The sequence below is a fragment of the Cynara cardunculus genome (assembly GCF_001531365.2).
Source record: "Cynara cardunculus var. scolymus isolate 2C chromosome LG 2, CcrdV1, whole genome shotgun sequence".
In the NCBI taxonomy this organism is placed as follows: Eukaryota; Viridiplantae; Streptophyta; class Magnoliopsida; order Asterales; family Asteraceae; genus Cynara; species Cynara cardunculus.
Window position 1 is genome coordinate 69,274,272 of NC_037529.1, and position 19,164 is coordinate 69,293,435.

The following is a 19,164-nucleotide window of genomic DNA, read 5'->3' on the forward strand; positions in this document are numbered from 1 at the left end:
TAACGATCGAAACGAAACATTACGTGAGCACAACGACGGAGTTTTTGTAGATTTTGTCGATGATGACGTTGCGTCGTTGAGCAATGAATATGAAGGTATTGATTTCCTTTCATCGTTGAGCAATGCTGTTGTTTAATCAAAACTGTTTCAGAAGTGTATATGTTAATGAAACGTGTTTCAGTAATGTTCTAAACACATGATTTGAAGAGTGATTATCGCATTTTAAATTATATATACGATAATGAATCATTTTTTATACGAACGGATTTCATAAACAAGTGTTTTAGATGCTTTTTTATAAGCACTGTAACAATCTGATAATGAACCTAAATTGAATGTAACATGCTGTTAATGAACCTATATGATAATGCAATGTAACATGCTGTTTGGTTTGGTGAATCAGGTTTCATAAACATGTTTGAATGCACTGTAACATATAGTCTTATATGGTAAATCAGGTTTCATAAACATATAGGAGAATAGATTTTCGGTGTTCTTTCTTGAAACCTGTTAATGTGTGTGTAATATATTTCATCAAATGTCATATACATTTCATAACGTCGAACATGCCAATAACATAATGTTTAAACAAACTAGAAAATTCAATACCAAAAGCAAGTTATTAAAACCGTCTACATGAGAAAAATATAAAAGAACATCAATCAATCAGATTCGAAGTCTCTCAGTCTTTGTATTGTCAGCATGTTTTCTTAACTTTTTTCGTATGGCTTCATCCATTGATTGAAACTTCTCAACTTCCTTAACGACATATTCTTTCTTCTTATTGTAGTTGCTCACCAATAATTTTGCTACATATTTCATTCTGAGGGAGGCTATTTGGATCTCTTGTGTTTTCCTTCTTGTGTCAGGCCAGTTTTCCATGTTCGCACATCTCCCATGTACGTCTCCATGTGTCTCATTGCAAACACGCCACAATCATTGAAGTTGTTTTGTGTCTGCCAATCTATCCTCAACCTTTCTTGGCCTATTTCATCTAGTTSTCTCCCCGCTAGATGTCCAACYGCATTCAAATGCCTGATCATCAATCTTTGCTGCACAAACGGAATGAAATTCAAATTTAYAGAGGACGAACCTATTCACGTATTAACATCTCAAATTGCACACCGATCATCAACATAAAAACCCGAAACAATAATGCAACCATATTACACTTTCTATCCAAATTARCCTTTAAATTATCTATACTAAAAAAATGCATTTAGCTTCTTGTASTGGACGAACTACTTTTTCATTTTGATACATTTCAAATGCAAAAGGCAACTACTGAGGTGAAAATTAGGAAGYTGTYTGTCTCCTTACATATGCAKCACTCTACTAAGAACGAAAGCCTATCGGGTTAAGATTTATCGGATAAAAGGCTGTCTGTTGTACTGCACCTGGGTTCACTTTGAAATTATGATTTGATTGAGTTGTTGACGATCAACAGCACACTACTTCCATAGAAGAAGYAGCAGATTCAAAAGATGCAACAAKTTCATCATCCAAATTCTAACCAAGCAAATATATCATTTACTTTGGGATACACACATGTTWTCTATCGGGGCTTTTTGTATCATGAAGGGAGATTAATACATAACAAAATGTGTTCTTGTGTACCACCTATTTTGTAAGCTTTGCTTTGAAATCTATAATACGTATAAGCTTTTAATGTTGACTGTCATACCATTTTTTTGAGAGACTGATGYTGGAGCAAAAAGAGCATTARYTTCATCATGTATGAACAGAGAGGYCGCTAATGTGGCACATACAGGTTGTGAAACTAATGATATTGCATTTGAACGTTAATGAATTGCACATTACGGTATTCAACATTACTAACCATTTACATATGTTGAGTCCTCTAAATCTTGGGCTGGAAGAACTGGTTCGCTACTTGGTAATGCATCTGGGTTCACTACAAATGACAACAAATACACCCATCAAATTAACTTCCAAAAAGATATACATAATGAAATGCTAATCCAAGTGGTAAAGGATGCTTAACTCCTAGGTGGCCAATTAAGTGTGATTAACTAATTGAAGTTGTTATACGATTCTTACTGCCTAGGGGGTGTTTCAGCATTCCTAAGCATGAATCTTTAGAAGACTGAGTCAAAGCCAGTAAAAGTTTTGATTTTGAGAACAAGATGTGAAAAATAGATAGACATATGGAAATATTGATTGATATMTGTGTTTGGTTCTTGGGGCTGCTGGCAGTTGGAGTACATTATGCTTATCTATTTCATTTTTATATGCAAATTTCACYAACATGATCAAAACCTTATTAGTAATGAAATCATACAACCTGAATAATAAGTGAAAACATTTAAGGTCTACACTCTAAGTTCTATATGCCTTAAACTAATATCGGAATAATTAGAGAAATGCATAATGTATACTAAACTAATGACAACAAKGGGCACYGGGTAAAACGACAGTGAACSAGGGAGATGAATCCAGGTTCATGGTGCATCAAGTTTCATTGGTATGTCATTAGTTGTGAAGGTAGAAGGATTCGTTAGGTCAAGATATTCAATGAATTGAACATTATGGTATTCAACATAACTAACCATTCACATATGTTGAGTCCTCTGGATGTTGGGCTGGACGAACTTGTTCGGCATTATGAACTGCATCTTGGTTCACTACAAATGAYAGCAAATAYACCCATCAAGTTAAATTTCAAAACGATATACAWAATGAAACGCTAATCCAAGTGGTAAAGGATGCGTAACTCCTAGGTGGCCAATTAAGTGTGATTAACTAATTAAAGTTGTTAATGATAGCAAATACATCCAGATTGATGAAGCCAGGTTCATGGTGCATCAAGTTTGATTGGTAAGTCATTAGTTGTGATGGTAGAAGGATTCGTTAGGTCAAGATATTCGATGAAATTGAACATTACAGTATTCAACATTACTAACCATTTACATATGTTGAGTCCTCTGGATGTTGGGCTGGACGAACCTCTTCAGCATTTCGAACTGAATCTAGATTCACTATAGCCAAGAACAAAATACATCAATCAAGTTATGCAAATTTCACCAACATGATCAAAACCTTAGTAGATCACTGAGTCAAATGTCATTCAAAGTTTTGATTTTGGGAACAAATTGTGAAGAATAAATACAGCTATGTACATACTGACTGATATCTGTGTTGGGTATTTGGAGCTGCTGGCAGTTAGAGTACTTTATGCATGTCTGTTTTTATTTTATATGCAATTTTATCTTAATATTCAGTGAAAACATTTAAGGTCTACACTCTAAGTGATATATGCCTTATTTCATTATTGGAATGGTAATGCCTAATGTATAATAACCTAACAAGGGACAACAGGTAAAATGACAGTGAAGAAGAGTGATGAAGCCAGGTTCACGTTGGAGCAATTTGCATCGTCATGTCCTTATTTGTATTGATAGAAGAATTCGTTAGGTGAAGATATTCTACTAACCATCTACATATGTTGACTCCACTGATTCTTGGGCTGGGATAACTGGTTCGGCATTTCGTAATGCAGCTGGGTTCACTAGCACATGAACTGGGTTCATTACAAAATCATCAGCTTCATCTTCATCTTCATCTAAAAGAACAGGATTTGCTTCATCTTCATCTTAATATTCAGTGAAAACATTCAAGGTCTACACTCTCGCTCCTTTTCCGAACTGATTCACGGGGATACCGAACAATAAGGTTATTGGAACAACATTGTACTAAATGCAATCAATCAAACCATTACCTCGATTTGCTRCAATGGCAATTCCCGGTTGAACCTCGTCGRCCATTTCTTTCTTCTACAGAGTCGTCAATCGTTTGCTTCAATGAATATCGCTATTTGTCTTCTACAGTAGAGTGATTATCGCATTCAYGATTTCATTGAATCCCTTCTTATAATAGATTAAGTTTTCCAATTCCAATCCTACCCTTGGTTACCCTCAATCTATCAGGCGCATCAATATACTTTTCCCTTTTATTACAATTTTGCCATCCAATTCATCTTGACCATACATTAAGAATTGAAAGGATGAGATGATGGTTGTATTGGGTGTAGGAATGGGGAAGGTTGTAAAATAACCTCCCTCTATATATATATATATATGTGTGTGTGTGTGTGAATGATTTTTTAAATAAAATAATTTTAAATGGAAAATTTATCAGTTGAATTCATTTTATTGTGAAAGTAAAATAGTCACACAAATTTTTCTAATAAAAAAAAGGCTATTTTTGAAGTAAATAAATGCAATTTTCCCTTTCAAATGGTGAATTTTATTATTTTTAGTTCTTTTTTTTTTAATTTCATGTTTCAATCACACATTTTTTTTTTTTTTTTTAAGTTTCCTGTCAGGCCCAACTCCATTATGTTTGATTACGCTTGAAAACCCTAATTCCATATTTCAATCCCTCAGCTCGATTTCCGTTCATCGGAGGACATTACCACCGATGACGATCTACATGAGTCGATTGTTTCCTAAATCCAATTCTAGTTTTCTCCTATCCAGTGGTAAAGCTTTAAGATCTCAAGTTTCACGCTTCAAGGACGATCTTTACTTGGTGGATGCAGGAATTGGGGCCCCTAAAATGACCACGGCGGATGAGCTTAGAGGCGTTCCCAACAACCCTGGCTTCTCCCGGTTTGAAAATAAGGTCGGATTTATGGATACAACGGCCGGAGAATCACTTATCAAAACACAGATGTTGGAAAGGTTCTTCATGGATCTGGTGGCTGGTGAACCAGCGATGAAAGAGCGAGCTGCCGCCAGGTTTAGTGATATGGTTGGTCCCACCGATGCCGTAGCTGGTGAACCGGCAATTCTTTCTCCACGAAGATTCACACAGAAGCAGGTTTGGATGGAACTGAAAAAGATGTCGCAATCTACTAAAAAGGTTAGGGGATTTCTAATGGAAAAAGTAAGAGGAGGGTATTCAGTTGCAATTGCAGGTTACATTGCTTTTCTTCCATACCGTTCTTCAATTGAAAGACGAAAGTTATCGAATGATAGATACCTCATTGAGACAATCAACTCCAAGAGGAAGAAAATCACAGTGGGCTAATAGCAGCACTTCCATTTTTCATAATAAAACATCTTTAGTTTATAGATGTTGTTTTGTGGGCTAATGATCTGGTACTCCTTTGTTGTTAATTAACCAAATGTTTGCAAAATTTATTTCTGTTTATCTTAGTCTTGCATCAAGGGTTTGTATTTGATCAAATCTCATTGCTACCCATGTGTGATTTTTTGATGAAATTACGAGTCTTTTGAAGACCATAAATCTTACTTCTTTCCCTTATAAGGAACTAGCTTTGTACTGGTTGTTCTAAATATACAATTGTTGTCAAGTGCTGTTTAGAGCTTTGAGAACTTGAAGCTTCTGTAGGGATGATTACAGAATCCTCCTGTTAGAGTTAGACATGATGCAACGGTTGTAAATTGTTGATATTGCTTTTTAGATATATGACAGGGCTTTTAAGCATGAGAAAGATTTGAAGTTTCAACAATCATCAGCAATTGCAGGCTTACATGCAAGCAATTAAGCTTACTAGTTGCTACTTCTGTTCATGTTACATCTCAAGTAGCTGCTTTTTGATTAAATTCTTCCATCAATGATACTACCTTTTACTTCCCAACACCATGATGAGAGTTGGGAATTCATTCTGTTGGCAATTCATGAATGAAGCTAAATTCTTGATGTTGAATCACAAGATGGCTTCTATTCTTGCCAGGATCCGGCATCTGTTACCAAAATTGTTAGATTAAGGATACCGTACCAAGGTATGTTTCAAAAACCAAACCAATATTGTGTTTCTTCAACTTGTCATCTTTACCTTGAAATGACATATTTTGGAGTTGGTAAAGAGCCATTTTTGGAGCCATGAGAATCGAACGTGGTCCGATCATGGCATGACATTGAAAGAAATAAATATCCTATGGTTCATTCCAACATGTTTGCTGGGTGGACCTTGTAGATATAAATCTTGTTGGAGCAGATGATGCATAATTGAAGCTCTCAATATCTTGTTTTAATCTCAAGCTCTCATAGATAGAATTTTGATTTTCACTTTTTAGTTTCTTGGGTCAGCTCTACTTCTCTTTGATGGCAATGGCATATGGTGGTTTGCAAAGGTTTCAGTTTTATTTTAACCTATGTTGTACATCCTTCTGATCTGTTGAAAATTGCTATTTTCATTCCCTTGCTACGGTTTCTATCCATGTGGTTTACAATTTGTTATTGTTTACAATTTGCTTTTGAAACCATTGATGGAGTTAGATGAAAACAACAATAAATTGCAAACCATAACGAACTACGTGGATGATAATCGTAGCTTACTCTTTATATTAATGGTTGTGGTTCAATATGGAATGGGATCCGTTAAAGCTTTCTCAAAATTTGATCCAAACCCACAAAATGATTACTTGATGAGGTAAAATCCTTTTCTGCCGGATAGCCTTGACCTAGCTTTGTCCGTAGCCCCACGAAGCTTTCGGGAAGAGGGCCCTTTTTTCTTCCTAGATGATTTACAAATGGGTTTTCATTTGGAGTACAAGAAAGAAGGTGTAAACTTGATATCGTATTGATTGGTAGGCGGGGTACCAACTTATTTGGCTGTCAATAATTCTGTTTGGGACAGACTTATAAAGTAAGATACAAAATGCAAAAAAAAAAAAAAAAAAAAGCCATTAATGTTCAATTCAAAATCTGAAACAATACGAAATCGCTAAGATACAAACACTTTGTTCAAGTTATAAACGTCAAGCAATTACCGTGCATCGAGCAACCAATGACTTCAAGTCTTGATTTGATGAGTATTAACACGGACAGATCCATAATTTTTTTTAAACGTTGATACCTTTTGATTATAACAAACAAATATAAACAATATTTTTCACCAAATCATCATTGATCTGTTATTTAGTTCATTTATTTTCGTATGTAAGGTATAGTGTTCAAGTCTTTTATCGTATTGTTTTTTTGAAAACATAATAAATTTGAAATTAAAAGTTAAAACTAAAAAAATGACACTAACATGATTCAAACTCATGTTAGGATAGAAGAAAAGCCTTACAAACCAATTCTATCAAGAAAAACTTGTGTTCTCATTGTAGTTTCAAAATATATAAGGTGACACAACAAAACAGTATGGTGACGCATTTCACGACCCTAGAATTTTTACACTACAACGGATGAACAATACGGTGGCACGGGAAATTGTAGGCTCTACATTGGATCCATCCACGAGTTTTAAGTAATATCAAAGCATCAAACAATATTCATAATCATATATATATACACACACACACACACTAGGTTCGATTCCGTGTATTACACGGGGTAATTTAAAAAAATTAAATCATGTTAGGAACTTATCTTACAAATATGAATGATCATCGAAAGCACGATACTACTTTAGACTAATACTCTTGAAATAACTCTGAACAATGACTCTGAATAATGATTTTTCAGACTTGAATTTAGAAATGAAACTATATCAATAATTAGTTAAAATGAAATTTATAAATGAAAGTATATCAGTAAATTGAATTCAATTACAACTAGAGACCCTCTAGTTCCTTTATGATGGATTTGAATTATTTTCCCAAGTTTAAATAAACAACCAGAAGCAAAGTCATCCAAAAGTCAAACCAACCAGTGGGGATCTGGCTTACAAGACTAAGTCTAAGTCTTAACTTCAAAGTCATGAATAAGGTTATTACATGACATGTACTCTTGAAATACTTTGAACTAAAACTCTTCAGACTTTAGAGTTCTGTATAGGCAAGACAGAAGCTTTGTATGCACTATGCAGGGCTCTGCATGGTGCTCCATTTGTAAAAGAAGACTATAGAGTTCGGTTGAACTAACTCTGAAGAACGATTCTTCAAACTTGTACTATGGAAATAACAATAAAACTCTGAAGAATGACTCTTCAAACTTGTATTCTTGAAATAACTTTGAAGTATAAAATCAATTCCATTAAATCAGAGTTCAGACTTCTAAGTCTGAAAAAAAAAAGACTTCAAAATTCGGGTGAGCTAACTTTGAAAAATGACTCTTCAGACTTGTACTCTTCAGAATTGTAGAAAACTTCAGAGTTCAGACTTCTAAGTCTGAAAAGAGAAACTTTAGAGTTCAGACTTCTACGTCTGAAAAAGAAGACTTCAGAGTTCAGACTTATAAGTCTGAAAAAAAAAAAGACTTCAGAGCTCAGACTCTAGAGTTCGGGTGAACTATGTCTGAAAAAGCAAACTTCAGAGTTCGGGGTGAGCTAACTCTGAAGAATGACTTCAGACTTGTTCTTTTGAAATAACTCTGAAATAAAACTTTTCAGTAAACTGAATTTAGAATAAAATGAAGTTAACCTTAAAATAAAATTGAATTTAGAAATGAAACTATATCAGTAAATTGAGTTTAAACTTAGAAGTAAACATCATTTTTTTTCTTCCAAAAATCAGTTACCAAATGAATATTTAACCCAAGAATAAAATAATTGCATCCTAAATTAGTGGGATTGATTGAATAAGAGGACATTTGTCAACCAAATAAGTAAAATTGAACTGTTAATGTAAATTGTGTCTAGATACGTTCAAATGAGTCTAATTAAACCATTAATGTAAATTGTGTTTGGATACGTGTTTAGGTGGAAAAACAAGAAAAACACGACTCATCAGAAGATGACACGTATTACTTATTTATTATAAGTATAAATATATAACTAAAAATTGATCGATACTGATTTTGTCACAATTTTTACAAGAAAGACAAATCGTAGACATTCATGAAAGTTGAAGGAGAACATTTTGACAAAACATAAAAATAAAACGCAGAAGCTACTCCAAATATCAGAGCCAGGTTTCGATCCTGGGACCTGTGGGTTATGGGCCCACCACGCTTCCGCTGCGCCACTCTGATTCTTGTTTATGATTCTTGCCATACAATTAATCATGATTTCTCTAAACGAAGATCAGAATCAGCTGAATTCCTGTGCCTCCGTCAACGTCTTCATCGATTACCAAGATTCACCAAAAACCCACTTGGAAATTGGAATCGTTATCCAAAACTCATTGGAGATTTCGGATTCTGTGATTGAAAAATGAGACGGAGAGCAGGAATTGGTGGTCTACAGAATGCCGCCGCCGCTAGGGTTCGTATCAAATTCCCTTCTTTTTTACTTCCATACGAGCATCAATTTATGTATTCGTATCAATTTCCTTTTTTTTTTGCTTATGAATTCATGTATAATTTGTTGATTCTTTCTTTTTCTTGAAATCGGTGCATCAGGATCAATACCGGTTACTGGGAGAAAATGTGGCCAGGTTAAGAACCGATCTTATGAAGGAACAGCTTTCCACGTTTCGTTCTCAATTAGAAGATTTTGCTCGCAAACATAAGGTGCTCCACTTTGATCTTTTTTTGCCCCTAATTTTCTGATTAATTTATTGGATTTAATGTTTGTGTTCCATCACTTGGTTTGATGGATTAACTTTTATCTTTATTCTTGGGTCATTCAACTTTTAGTATGTATTTGAGCCTTTTCTTTATGATTGAGCTGCAAAGAATTGATCTTGATGAATTTCTGATTGTCAAGTGAGTGTAACTGTATAATATGTGTGGCAGGTGCTTCATAATGGAAAGAAAACTTAACAGCAATTGTAATGATATAAAGAAAAGTTGCGAGTTTTCTCACTGCTTACCCACTCTTATACTAAGTGCAGAATGATATTCGCAAGAACCCTGCTTTCAGATCACAGTTTCACGAGATGTGTGCGAAAGTAGGAGTAGACCCACTGGCATCAAATAAAGGTTTTTGGGCTGAGCTCCTAGGAATCGGTGATTTCTATTATGAACTTGGTAGGTGCTTGTTTTTGCTTCTGCTCCTCTGGTTTAAGATGAGACCATTGGATTTATATCTTTAAAGTAGAAATTTTTATTGCTGCTTCTGTGTTCGCATATATCTACCTATGGAGTTCCCAGATTTGAGGAGCTCTGCTTAGATTCATATCTTTGTTCAGGATCAATCATCAATGAGATCTAATGATAATGAAAATTTAGAATTGTTTTTTTCTTTTCTGTGGGAGTGCTTAATATTACATCCTCCTGTAGTTTGCTGGATCATGTATTCGCTGCTTTAATATTTCCAAATGTTGGTTAACCACTTTTACATGCATTCTTGGCATATTTGTGAAAAATGGTTTTTTGTTGTTGAGGAATTGTCTGAAAGCTATGGAGCAAAACCCTCAATCCAAGACTCTGCCTCCCTAACCTGTTTCAGATATTTCCAGCACAACAGTGAAATCCATTATTGGGATCTTTCATATGCACAACACTTTAAACTTTAATTTGGGGATGTAAAGAGGTCATGTGATATTTAAAACATGCACGGAACGATTTATACATTATTGTTGTTGTTGTTGTTGGGGTTGTTGGTCTTGATAAACTAAATAAATAACTATATTTGGGTTAGAGTTCTAAACTTCTCATAGTTTCTTTATCAATATGCTTCCACATAGAAACAAATAAACTTATATGGCTTATCAGGTGTGCAAATTGTTGATGTCTGCTTGGCTACTAGACCCCATAATGGGGGTTTGATTAACTTGGAGGAACTCTGCAAGCTTCTAAGTCAGAGACGAAAGGGTGCTCGTGAGGTAGTGTCTGAAGATGATTGCTTGCGTGCGATTGGTAAATTGAAGGTACTGTGTTTGTGTTCTATAGAAGTCATCAAAACAGTGCTAATAGATGCTCTCAACTTTGTCCTGTACCTTATCTGGTGACAGACTTTGAATGGTTACTTTGATCTTTAGGTGTTGGGGAGTGGTTTTGAAGTGATTACTGTTGGGAAAAGAAAGCTTGTTCGCTCTGTCCCAACTGAATTGAAGAAAGATCACAATGAAATTCTAGAGTTGTCTCAGGTTAGCTTCATTCCTTCCAAATGGCTTCATTATTTCTTGTCATCCAACCTTCTTGCGTCATTAAAGCAAGTTTTTGTTTAATGTTTTTGACTGTCATTCATATGCTGAATAGTCAATGAATGCCAGTTGGTTTGGATTTGAATCATCTGAAATCAAGTTTATGCTCCTTTGTGAAAAGGACTTGTTATCTTCCTACTCAAACGAGCTATCTTCAAATAAGCTAAAGTGCAAATGAGAAAAGAAAGGGATTAGGCTTCATATTTAGAATCCCACTTTTGTTTTTCACTCCATAACAAAAGGAAGAAAAAAGAAGAGTCTTGATTGTATATAATCGCAACACGTTTTGCACATAATTAGGAAAAAGGATCTAATTGTGGAAAGATCAACACTTTCCTTACTGCTCCATATCTGCAAGCTAGATATTATGTATACACATGCGTACGTGTGTGTATATATATGTATGTGTTTATTTATTAGATCATGGATAATTTTAAATATACTGAAAAATATGAAATTGAGGATTCTGCATACAGGAATATAAAATTCTTGAATACTACTATGCATAGTTTTCTTCGTATTGGTATCTATGTATGACTACCCTTTTGCTGACCTTTTCTATGACTTGCTGGTTTTTAGGCTCAAGGTTTTGTGACAGTTGAGGAAGTAGAGAGACGGCTATCATGGTCCAGTGGTCGTGCCACGGATGCCCTTGAAACTCTATTAGATGTGAGTGCTTGCTTTCATTACTGTTGCCTTGTTCATATGGATTCATCTGATTTGGGGGACTCATCTGTGTATATTTATGTGCAGGAGGGACTTGCGATGATCGATGAAGGCCACAGAGATGGCAAACGACGTTATTGGTTCCCTTGTGTGTCTTCTGTCTCTTCCTTTGTGGCATCTGAGACTCTTTGATTGTCTCCCATCTTCTTCAGTGTTCCAACATCCTCACAGTTTGAATTTTCTAAAAGAACAGAAATGAAATAATTTCACATGATAACTGAACTTCAAATTCTATTTGTTGGTGTTTTGAAAATGGAAGACTATCAATTTTCTGTGTTGACTTGTTTTGATTTGTAGAATTTGGAGGGGAATCGAAGGCGATTGTTTGTAAAACAAATGTATTTTTTTAAACAAAGTAATATTATATAAAACGTATCGTGAAATACTGAATTAAATTGAAGTTGATATATTGTGGTGCTGACGTCGTGCACCTAGCAATTGTAGGCCTCTTGCTGATTTGCTTACAAGTTACAAGTTTATGAAATGACGATATCATCCCTAGACTTATCAGTGACTTTTCACTTTAGTCCCTTCAGTTTATTTTGTACTCATTTTGATCTGATGAGGTAAGTTATATTGTGATATGCTGTATCATATGACAAGATGACAGACATATCAAAATCAATTGATGACACGTATCATGCAATACAAGTGTATGAAATAAACAGTTGTTACATTTGATGATAAAAGTTAAGCAAAAAAAAAAAAAAAACCATGTAAGTAATTAAATATTTTGAAAGAAAAGAAAATAAGGCCTAGAAAGGTAAAATTTATCAACAACAAATGTTAATTTAACGTTCCATCAAAACTCAAGGTACATACCATGAATTCTAGAACCCGAAAAACTGTTTACGTACGTTTTCTACAAAGTTTAAACACACAAGAAAGTTTGATGGTCCATCATCATCATCATCATCATCATCATCTCATCTATATAAATGAATACGGTAGTATTTATTTAGCTTCATTTCTAATTCACTAAAAACCTTATCTGACTTTAGCCTGACGGGGTGGAAACAAATCTATACCAAGTCTTGGGGTAAAAAATAGAAATCTATACCTTCGGGGCTCTTTTGTCATCCAATTTTCAGAAAATGACAACAGATTAGAACCTCAGGGGGGATTCTAGTAATATCTTGATTTAAAAAACAACGAGGAGTGTTGACGATGCTGATATAAACAAAGAAAGCTTCAACCCATTTTTGTATCTGCAATCCACCCGCAATGGCATCCCCTTCTTCTTCTTCCTCCTTCATCTGCAAAACCCACTTTCTAATCGACCTCATCGCTATCTTAATCGTTTCCTGTACTCATAGTTCACAGGTAGAAGCCATTAAAGCACCAATCCGTCCACAAGACATACTCCCACTTTTGCCCCGCCAAGTTTCATGGCCTCTTCTCAACTCTCTTCGAGGTGCCTCCGATCTTCTTCCGAGTTTCGTCGGAGCAGCGTCTATTTCAAATCATTCCGATTTGCAATGGAAGGGGTCTTGCTTTTATCAGAACACTGCGTGGTTAGAGCTCCACAACAAAAGTGGTAGTGAATTTGGTGGAGGCACTCTTCATATCAAGGTCTACAAATTTCCATTTATTCCAACTAGATTACGATATTATTTTCAATTTGGATGAATCGATTTACCTTAATTTGTTTCACACGTGGGTTTTTGGTTTTACCTTAATTGAAAGCCCTATGTGTTGGTTGAATGTCTTGGTTAACAAGGAGGCTTTAGTTCTAGACTTGTTATTTAGAAATTAGACAAGTTATGATATGGTGGTATTGATTACATGGTTGCTTCTCAATTTGGGGATTGTGATTTGGATTTGGTTGATTATCATGTGATTAACACAATTACTGGATATCGCGAAACTTGTGTTTCTAATGTTTTAAGTTCCATCATTCATGTCTATAAACTCAACCAAATCCCACATTTCAAGAAAGTCTTGATGCTGCTTTTGCTTGCAGATTGTGTTAATCCATCATTCAGATTGATGTTTCATTTTCTGATTTTAGGTAAGCAATGCACACAGTTGGACATGTATGGATATTTATGTCTTTGCTACTCCATATCGTGTGACGTGGGACTATTACTTTTTATCCCGTGAGCATACACTTGAGTTCGACGAGTGGGGAGGGAAAGCTGAGTATGAATATGTAAGTTACACATTTGTTTATTCTCGGTAATTTATGGGCCACGAATTGGTGTTGACTAATGTCTCTTTGTTCTTGGAAGGTAAAACGTAAGGGAGTTGCCATTTTTCTCATGGAAGCAGGGATGTTAGGCACCCTAAAAGCATTATGGGAGGTCTTCCCCCTGTTCACAAATACTGGATGGGGTGAAAGTTCTAATCTTGCTTTTCTCAAGAAACATATGGGAGCTAACTTTGAAGCCCGTCCTGAGCCATGGGTAACAAACATTACCGTAGATGACATCCACTCAGGAGACTTCCTTGCGATATCAAAAATTCGTGGTAGATGGGGCGGGTTTGAGACTCTTGAGAAATGGGTATCTGGGGCGTATGCGGGTCATTCTGCTGTTTGCTTGAGGGATGCCGAAGGAAAACTATGGGTTGGAGAATCTGGACATGAAGATGAAGAGGTAATGTCTTAACTTCTTACAAACTGGGGGCCTTAATGGAAACAGTCTCTCTACCCCTCCGTAGTAAGGTCTGCATATATCTTAACTATTGGTTATCCACATTTTGATCATAGGGTCAAGATGTTATTGCTTTGTTGCCATGGGATGAGTGGTGGAACTTTGAGCTGACCGAAGATGATGCTAATCCGCATATTGCATTGCTTCCTTTGCATCCTGACCTTCGATCCAAGTTTAACGAGACTGCTGCGTGGGAGTATGCACAAAGCATGATAGGGTTGCCTTATGGTTATCATAATTTGATATTTAGCTGGATAGACACTATAAGTGATAATTATCCACCACCTTTGGATGCTCATCTGGTACTTAATCACCCTAAACGTTGAACGTTTGATTTCAATCCAATCCATTCCCCCCTCTTGAGTTCTAAAGGATTCTTGATCATGGTATAGGTTGCTTCTGTTATGACCGTGTGGAATCATCTGCAGCCTGCATATGCTGCTAATATGTGGAATGAAGCCTTAAATAAGCGGCTTGGTACTCAGGTGTGCATACTACTGGGAATTTGTGTTTCATTCTTGAATTGTGGTGCATCTTGATCTTGATGTTAGTTTGTCTTTTTGGCAGGGGCTTGATCTTCCTGAAATTTTGGTCGAAGTTGAAAGGCGTGGTTCATCTTTTGCTGAACTATTGGCTATACCTGAACAAGATGAATGGGTATATGCTGATGGAAAATCGACTTCTTGTGTTGCTTATGTCCTTGAAATGTACAAGGAAGCAGGACTCTTTGGAGATCTTGCAAGCCAAATTCAAGTTACTGAGTTCACGGTGAGTCGATTACAATTGGAGCATATTGCCACCCTTGTGTTCTTGGACCATGGCAAAACTAATTGATACATATGCAATATATGAATTTTCAGTGTCTATATGTATGAATGCATATATACTTGCATACATAGTATATATGCATCGACATAATGCATATTTTGATGCTGTATATGCATCAATGTATATATAATATATATGCATATACTATTCTTTTCAAAATATTTACATATATTAACTTTTTACAATTTATGCAGATAAAGGATGCTTACATGCTAAACTTTTTTGAAAACGATTCGAGTAGGCTGCCAAAGTGGTGTAATGAAGGGGACACAGTAGAGCTTCCATTCTGTCAAATCAAAGGGAAGTATCGAATGGAATTACCTGGATACAATAGTATGGATCCGTACCCTCATATGACAGAAAGTTGCCCATCACTTCCCCCAGACTATTCAAGGCCCGATTACTGTTGAAGCTACATACTACCCTCTAGACCTTATCATGTGTCTGTCTAGGATTTACTGGGTTAGTTTGGTTTTAGTAGTACTGAAGCTACAGGTTTGTTGTATAAACGGTAGGTAAACTTGTAGGATCATAGACATAGTTCATTTCTCCTTTATCTAATGGCAAAGGATGAATTTTACACTTTGAAACGACATGATGGACCATTGTATATATTTAATTGTGTCAAAACATGTAGCAAAAGTAGACTGTTTATTGTAATTCTGCTGCTTAACAAGATGGATGTGCCGGTATACATTCTTTTAGTCCTAGATGCTAAAAGCGCTCTACCCTTTAGGGTGACATGTAAAACATAGCGTTGAAAACCTAAAATGGGAAAAACCACAGGCAGAGGAACTAAAAAGAAATTCACTGAATGGTTGCTGTTAGTACAAAGATGGCATCTGTTGCAATAAGCAACTTCAAAGTTGCACCTGAACTGCCCGGATATTCCATTCTTGCCAAGATCGTACCAAGACTCGTGTTACATAGAGAAGTATGTCGGTCGGTGGGTTAATTTTTCAAATATGGATTAAGTGCATATGTTGACCCTTCGGAAGAAAAATAAGAAGTGGAATAACATAACTAATTGAATAGAGCAAATGCGAAGGTACAAGCACAACATAATTTTCTTTTTCATGAAACACCATCACCGTATCCGGTATACACAATGAACATTCAGAATACATTTGCAGTTTGTTTACAGCTACTACATTTAGAGTCAAGAGAGAATCCCTCATCATTCAGTCTTGGTGGAAAAATGGTTACCTCCTGTGGCAATCTTGTACAGATAAAATGCTGTCATCGCACCACTGCAGCACAAAGAAAACATATGCCGAGTTTATTAGAAACCAATATATACACTCATTTTCAGCTGAAACCAACAATATTGTGCCAAATTCCATGCATGACAAGTGGTGTGCGATAGAAGCCATTCCATGATTTGAGTGTAAGCAGTATGCAGAACATTTGAAGTTGAAAAGAAGGAAAAGAAGGAAAAGAAAAAGGGAATTATGTTGTTACAGGCATATAAAACCAAACAAAACAAACCCAGTATATCCCACATGAAGATAGAGCTTGGGAGCATCGGATGTAATCCAGACCCTACATCTGTCTCAACAGACAAGAGTGTTACAGGCTTATACAATTTGTATTTCACCTTTGCTCGAGGATCAGAGGGCTAATTCATGCAGCAAATGTGCAATCAAAAAGTGTGATACAATGAAATCATAAACCAGAAAGAAAAAGATATCGATACCAAAAGTATATAATGTGATGTGATGTACCCACTCAATGATCCTTCCTAAATTGTCTAGGTCTAACTAATGACAATTAACATAACCAAAAAGAAAATGATACTGATAACAAAAGTATATATGACTATTATGCACCCACTTGATCCTTCCTAAATCTTCTAATCGATGACGAATAAGTTACATGACCGAAAGATGGACCACTGTAGCAACCGACTTTAAAACACCAGTAACCTAATTGTTTTTACGTTTCCATGAGATTGAAGGGATTATGCTTGCAGCAGCACTTAAAGAATACACGTTAATTACTTCTGACTTATTCCTTATCTACCATTGAAGGGCCTTTTCATATTTTGAATCTGAAATTATAAAAAAGAAAATCTTGGCATGTTGCTGAAAAGGAAAATCTGTGATTCCATTGCTACAAATATAAGAACTAGGATGTCCAAAAAGGTGTGATTGCATTACTACAAATATAAGAACATTGTAAATATTTGAACCAAATCCATGGCTTTCCAGATGTCACCAATCTTTTTTCCAAAAGAGAACTTCTGAATTACATACCTGATACCAGCAACAACACCAGCAGGCATTATCTTGGCAGTTTCGGTGTATCGTTGTCCCATAACCCATGTGAGAACAGCAGCACATACTGATTTCAAGAATATACAGGATGAAAAAAAAGTTAAAAGGTATCTCTACTACGAATAGACAGAAAAGGCAATGTTTCTGTCTGCTAAACGCAATACACAAAAAATCCGGCAATATATATTGAAAGAATGCAATAAGAAGATTGACAAAAGAAACCTAACTACACGTTACATCATAATGATATGGATTTAAAACAGCAAGTACAGTATGGGCATGTTTCTACAAAATCTAAGTTTATCGTATGATTTTGCTTTTCTCCTGGCACCACATGGGAGATTGAGCTTAACCCCATCCCCAAGTATTAAACGAACTATAACAAGATGAAACTTAAAACCCCCATTTAATCAAAAAACAGCTGTGAAGTATCCAAACTTTAAGTAACCATCGCCACAATAACCACAGGGTATTAAAGAAGGTTCTATCTCAAGTAGGACCAATTCCACCATGTGGTTGGTTCAGTACCTAAACTTAGGGGTTGTTTGGTTGGTTTTCCATCAAGTTCTGTATGTATAAAAATGTCAACATTTTGATTCATTTGTATATAAATTGGGAAGGGTTTTGCTTGGGAGAGTTTTTTTTATGGATGGAGGGAGAGTGTTTTGAATTGGCAGGTTTGGAAAAAACTTGGTTACTGCATAAGGCTCTCACCTAGAAGCTTATTGAATAAGCCACTTTCTATATCATTAAGCCACTACCATGTATAGCTGACCGAAAAAGCTGTGACTGCCATTAAGCTGCTAACAAACAGGTAAGTGATATTTGTGATGTAAACATTACACCTGACACCGACAAAGAAATGTCCATTTTAGGGGGATTTAAAATGATAGACCAAACATAAATCAGTAGAATTTTCATGGATCTAACATAAATGACCTAAAGACCAAAATCAAGATTGCATCAAACAGCTTCCATGAGCACATATGCTAAGAACATACCAGTTTCGAGAATGAAGCCGAACCATGAGTTCTTTCGCTTGTGGAAGGCATTGAGACTGAGATAGGAAGCAAGGAAGAGCAATAAACCAGTAGCGGCGCCACCAGCCAAGGACGTGGTGCTTCCTTTTCTTGCAAAGCCTATAATCCCGCCACAGAAGACTATCATCCCGTAGGGGATCGTAAAGCAAAAATCATGCATTTTGCGGGTAACAAGATGTGGGATTAGGGTTTTTGGCGATCGGAAATGTTGAACGGGTTTGATTTGAATAGATGGTGGGAGTCTTATGTGGAGAAAGTCTAAAGATCATATGAGGGTCAACGTTCCTGGTTCGTGTTAGTTGGCTTTTATGATCTATTATATTTTATTCGTCTCATGTCCATTAATTCAAATCAACTTATAATATTATATATATACATGAGATTACTTATTTAAAATAATTTATGTTTTTCTATAAAAATATTTATCAATTTATTATAAGTTAATAAATTGTTTTTTAAATTAAAGAATCATTTAAGATTATTTTCCCTTCTAATCTGAATAATTTAGTCCCAAAATAATATGACACACAGTTTTAAATATATATGATTATTACATTTTTTGGTTAATCAAATAACAAATTTAATGACTCTTATATATTAGTTAAGAGTAAAAATATAACCTTCTTTATTAAATAATATTTTGGTATGTCTCAATGACTTCAACATTACAATTTAC

At 35.5% G+C, this 19,164-nt stretch overlaps 4 protein-coding genes and 1 non-coding gene across 5 annotated transcripts; 3 read left to right on the forward strand and 2 right to left on the reverse strand.

The window, feature by feature from the left end:
* Positions 1-4,338: 4,338 nt before the first annotated feature.
* LOC112506702 (ribosomal protein S1, mitochondrial-like) lies at positions 4,339-5,470 on the forward strand. Its single transcript, XM_025110941.1, has one exon. It carries the CDS (start codon positions 4,441-4,443, stop codon positions 5,050-5,052), a length of 612 nt encoding a protein of 203 aa, XP_024966709.1. The 5' UTR covers positions 4,339-4,440; the 3' UTR covers positions 5,053-5,470.
* Positions 5,471-8,835: 3,365 nt separating this feature from the next.
* Positions 8,836-8,907, reverse strand: TRNAM-CAU. The gene has a single exon. It is a non-coding gene; the product is annotated as a tRNA-Met (tRNA).
* A 50-nt stretch (positions 8,908-8,957) lies between these two features.
* LOC112507009 (vacuolar protein sorting-associated protein 22 homolog 1) lies at positions 8,958-12,085 on the forward strand. Its single transcript, XM_025111387.1, has 7 exons — positions 8,958-9,139; positions 9,277-9,387; positions 9,711-9,846; positions 10,534-10,688; positions 10,800-10,907; positions 11,544-11,633; positions 11,718-12,085. Exons 1-7 carry the CDS (start codon positions 9,089-9,091, stop codon positions 11,820-11,822), a joined length of 756 nt encoding a protein of 251 aa, XP_024967155.1. The 5' UTR covers positions 8,958-9,088; the 3' UTR covers positions 11,823-12,085.
* Positions 12,086-12,838: 753 nt separating this feature from the next.
* LOC112507748 lies at positions 12,839-15,848 on the forward strand. The gene is made up of 7 exons (XM_025112438.1): positions 12,839-13,262; positions 13,702-13,842; positions 13,922-14,287; positions 14,401-14,646; positions 14,737-14,829; positions 14,912-15,112; positions 15,367-15,848. Exons 1-7 carry the CDS (start codon positions 12,915-12,917, stop codon positions 15,580-15,582), a joined length of 1,611 nt encoding a protein of 536 aa, XP_024968206.1. The 5' UTR covers positions 12,839-12,914; the 3' UTR covers positions 15,583-15,848.
* Positions 15,849-16,182: 334 nt separating this feature from the next.
* LOC112506918 (protein FATTY ACID EXPORT 6) lies at positions 16,183-18,783 on the reverse strand. Its single transcript, XM_025111250.1, has 3 exons — positions 18,450-18,783; positions 17,428-17,515; positions 16,183-16,422 (listed from the first exon to the last, which is right to left on the reverse strand). Exons 1-3 carry the CDS (start codon positions 18,646-18,648, stop codon positions 16,350-16,352), a joined length of 360 nt encoding a protein of 119 aa, XP_024967018.1. The 5' UTR covers positions 18,649-18,783; the 3' UTR covers positions 16,183-16,349.
* Between the last annotated feature and the right edge of the window lie 381 nt (positions 18,784-19,164).

Coding starts and splice junctions, on each gene's coding strand:
- LOC112507009 (XM_025111387.1), top strand. CDS start 9,089: ATGAGACGGAGAGCAGGAATTGGTGGTCTACAGAATGCCGCCGCCGCT. Junction 10,689..10,799: donor GTGCGATTGGTAAATTGAAG/GTACTGTGTTTG, acceptor TTTGATCTTTAG/GTGTTGGGGAGTGGTTTTGA. Junction 11,634..11,717: donor CCCTTGAAACTCTATTAGAT/GTGAGTGCTTGC, acceptor ATTTATGTGCAG/GAGGGACTTGCGATGATCGA.
- LOC112507748 (XM_025112438.1), top strand. CDS start 12,915: ATGGCATCCCCTTCTTCTTCTTCCTCCTTCATCTGCAAAACCCACTTT. Junction 14,288..14,400: donor CTGGACATGAAGATGAAGAG/GTAATGTCTTAA, acceptor TTTTGATCATAG/GGTCAAGATGTTATTGCTTT. Junction 14,830..14,911: donor ATAAGCGGCTTGGTACTCAG/GTGTGCATACTA, acceptor TCTTTTTGGCAG/GGGCTTGATCTTCCTGAAAT.
- LOC112506918 (XM_025111250.1), bottom strand. CDS start 18,648: ATGCATGATTTTTGCTTTACGATCCCCTACGGGATGATAGTCTTCTGT. Junction 17,516..18,449: donor CGGCTTCATTCTCGAAACTG/GTATGTTCTTAG, acceptor TCTTGAAATCAG/TATGTGCTGCTGTTCTCACA. Junction 16,423..17,427: donor GGTGTTGTTGCTGGTATCAG/GTATGTAATTCA, acceptor TTTGTGCTGCAG/TGGTGCGATGACAGCATTTT.
- LOC112506702 (XM_025110941.1), top strand. CDS start 4,441: ATGACGATCTACATGAGTCGATTGTTTCCTAAATCCAATTCTAGTTTT.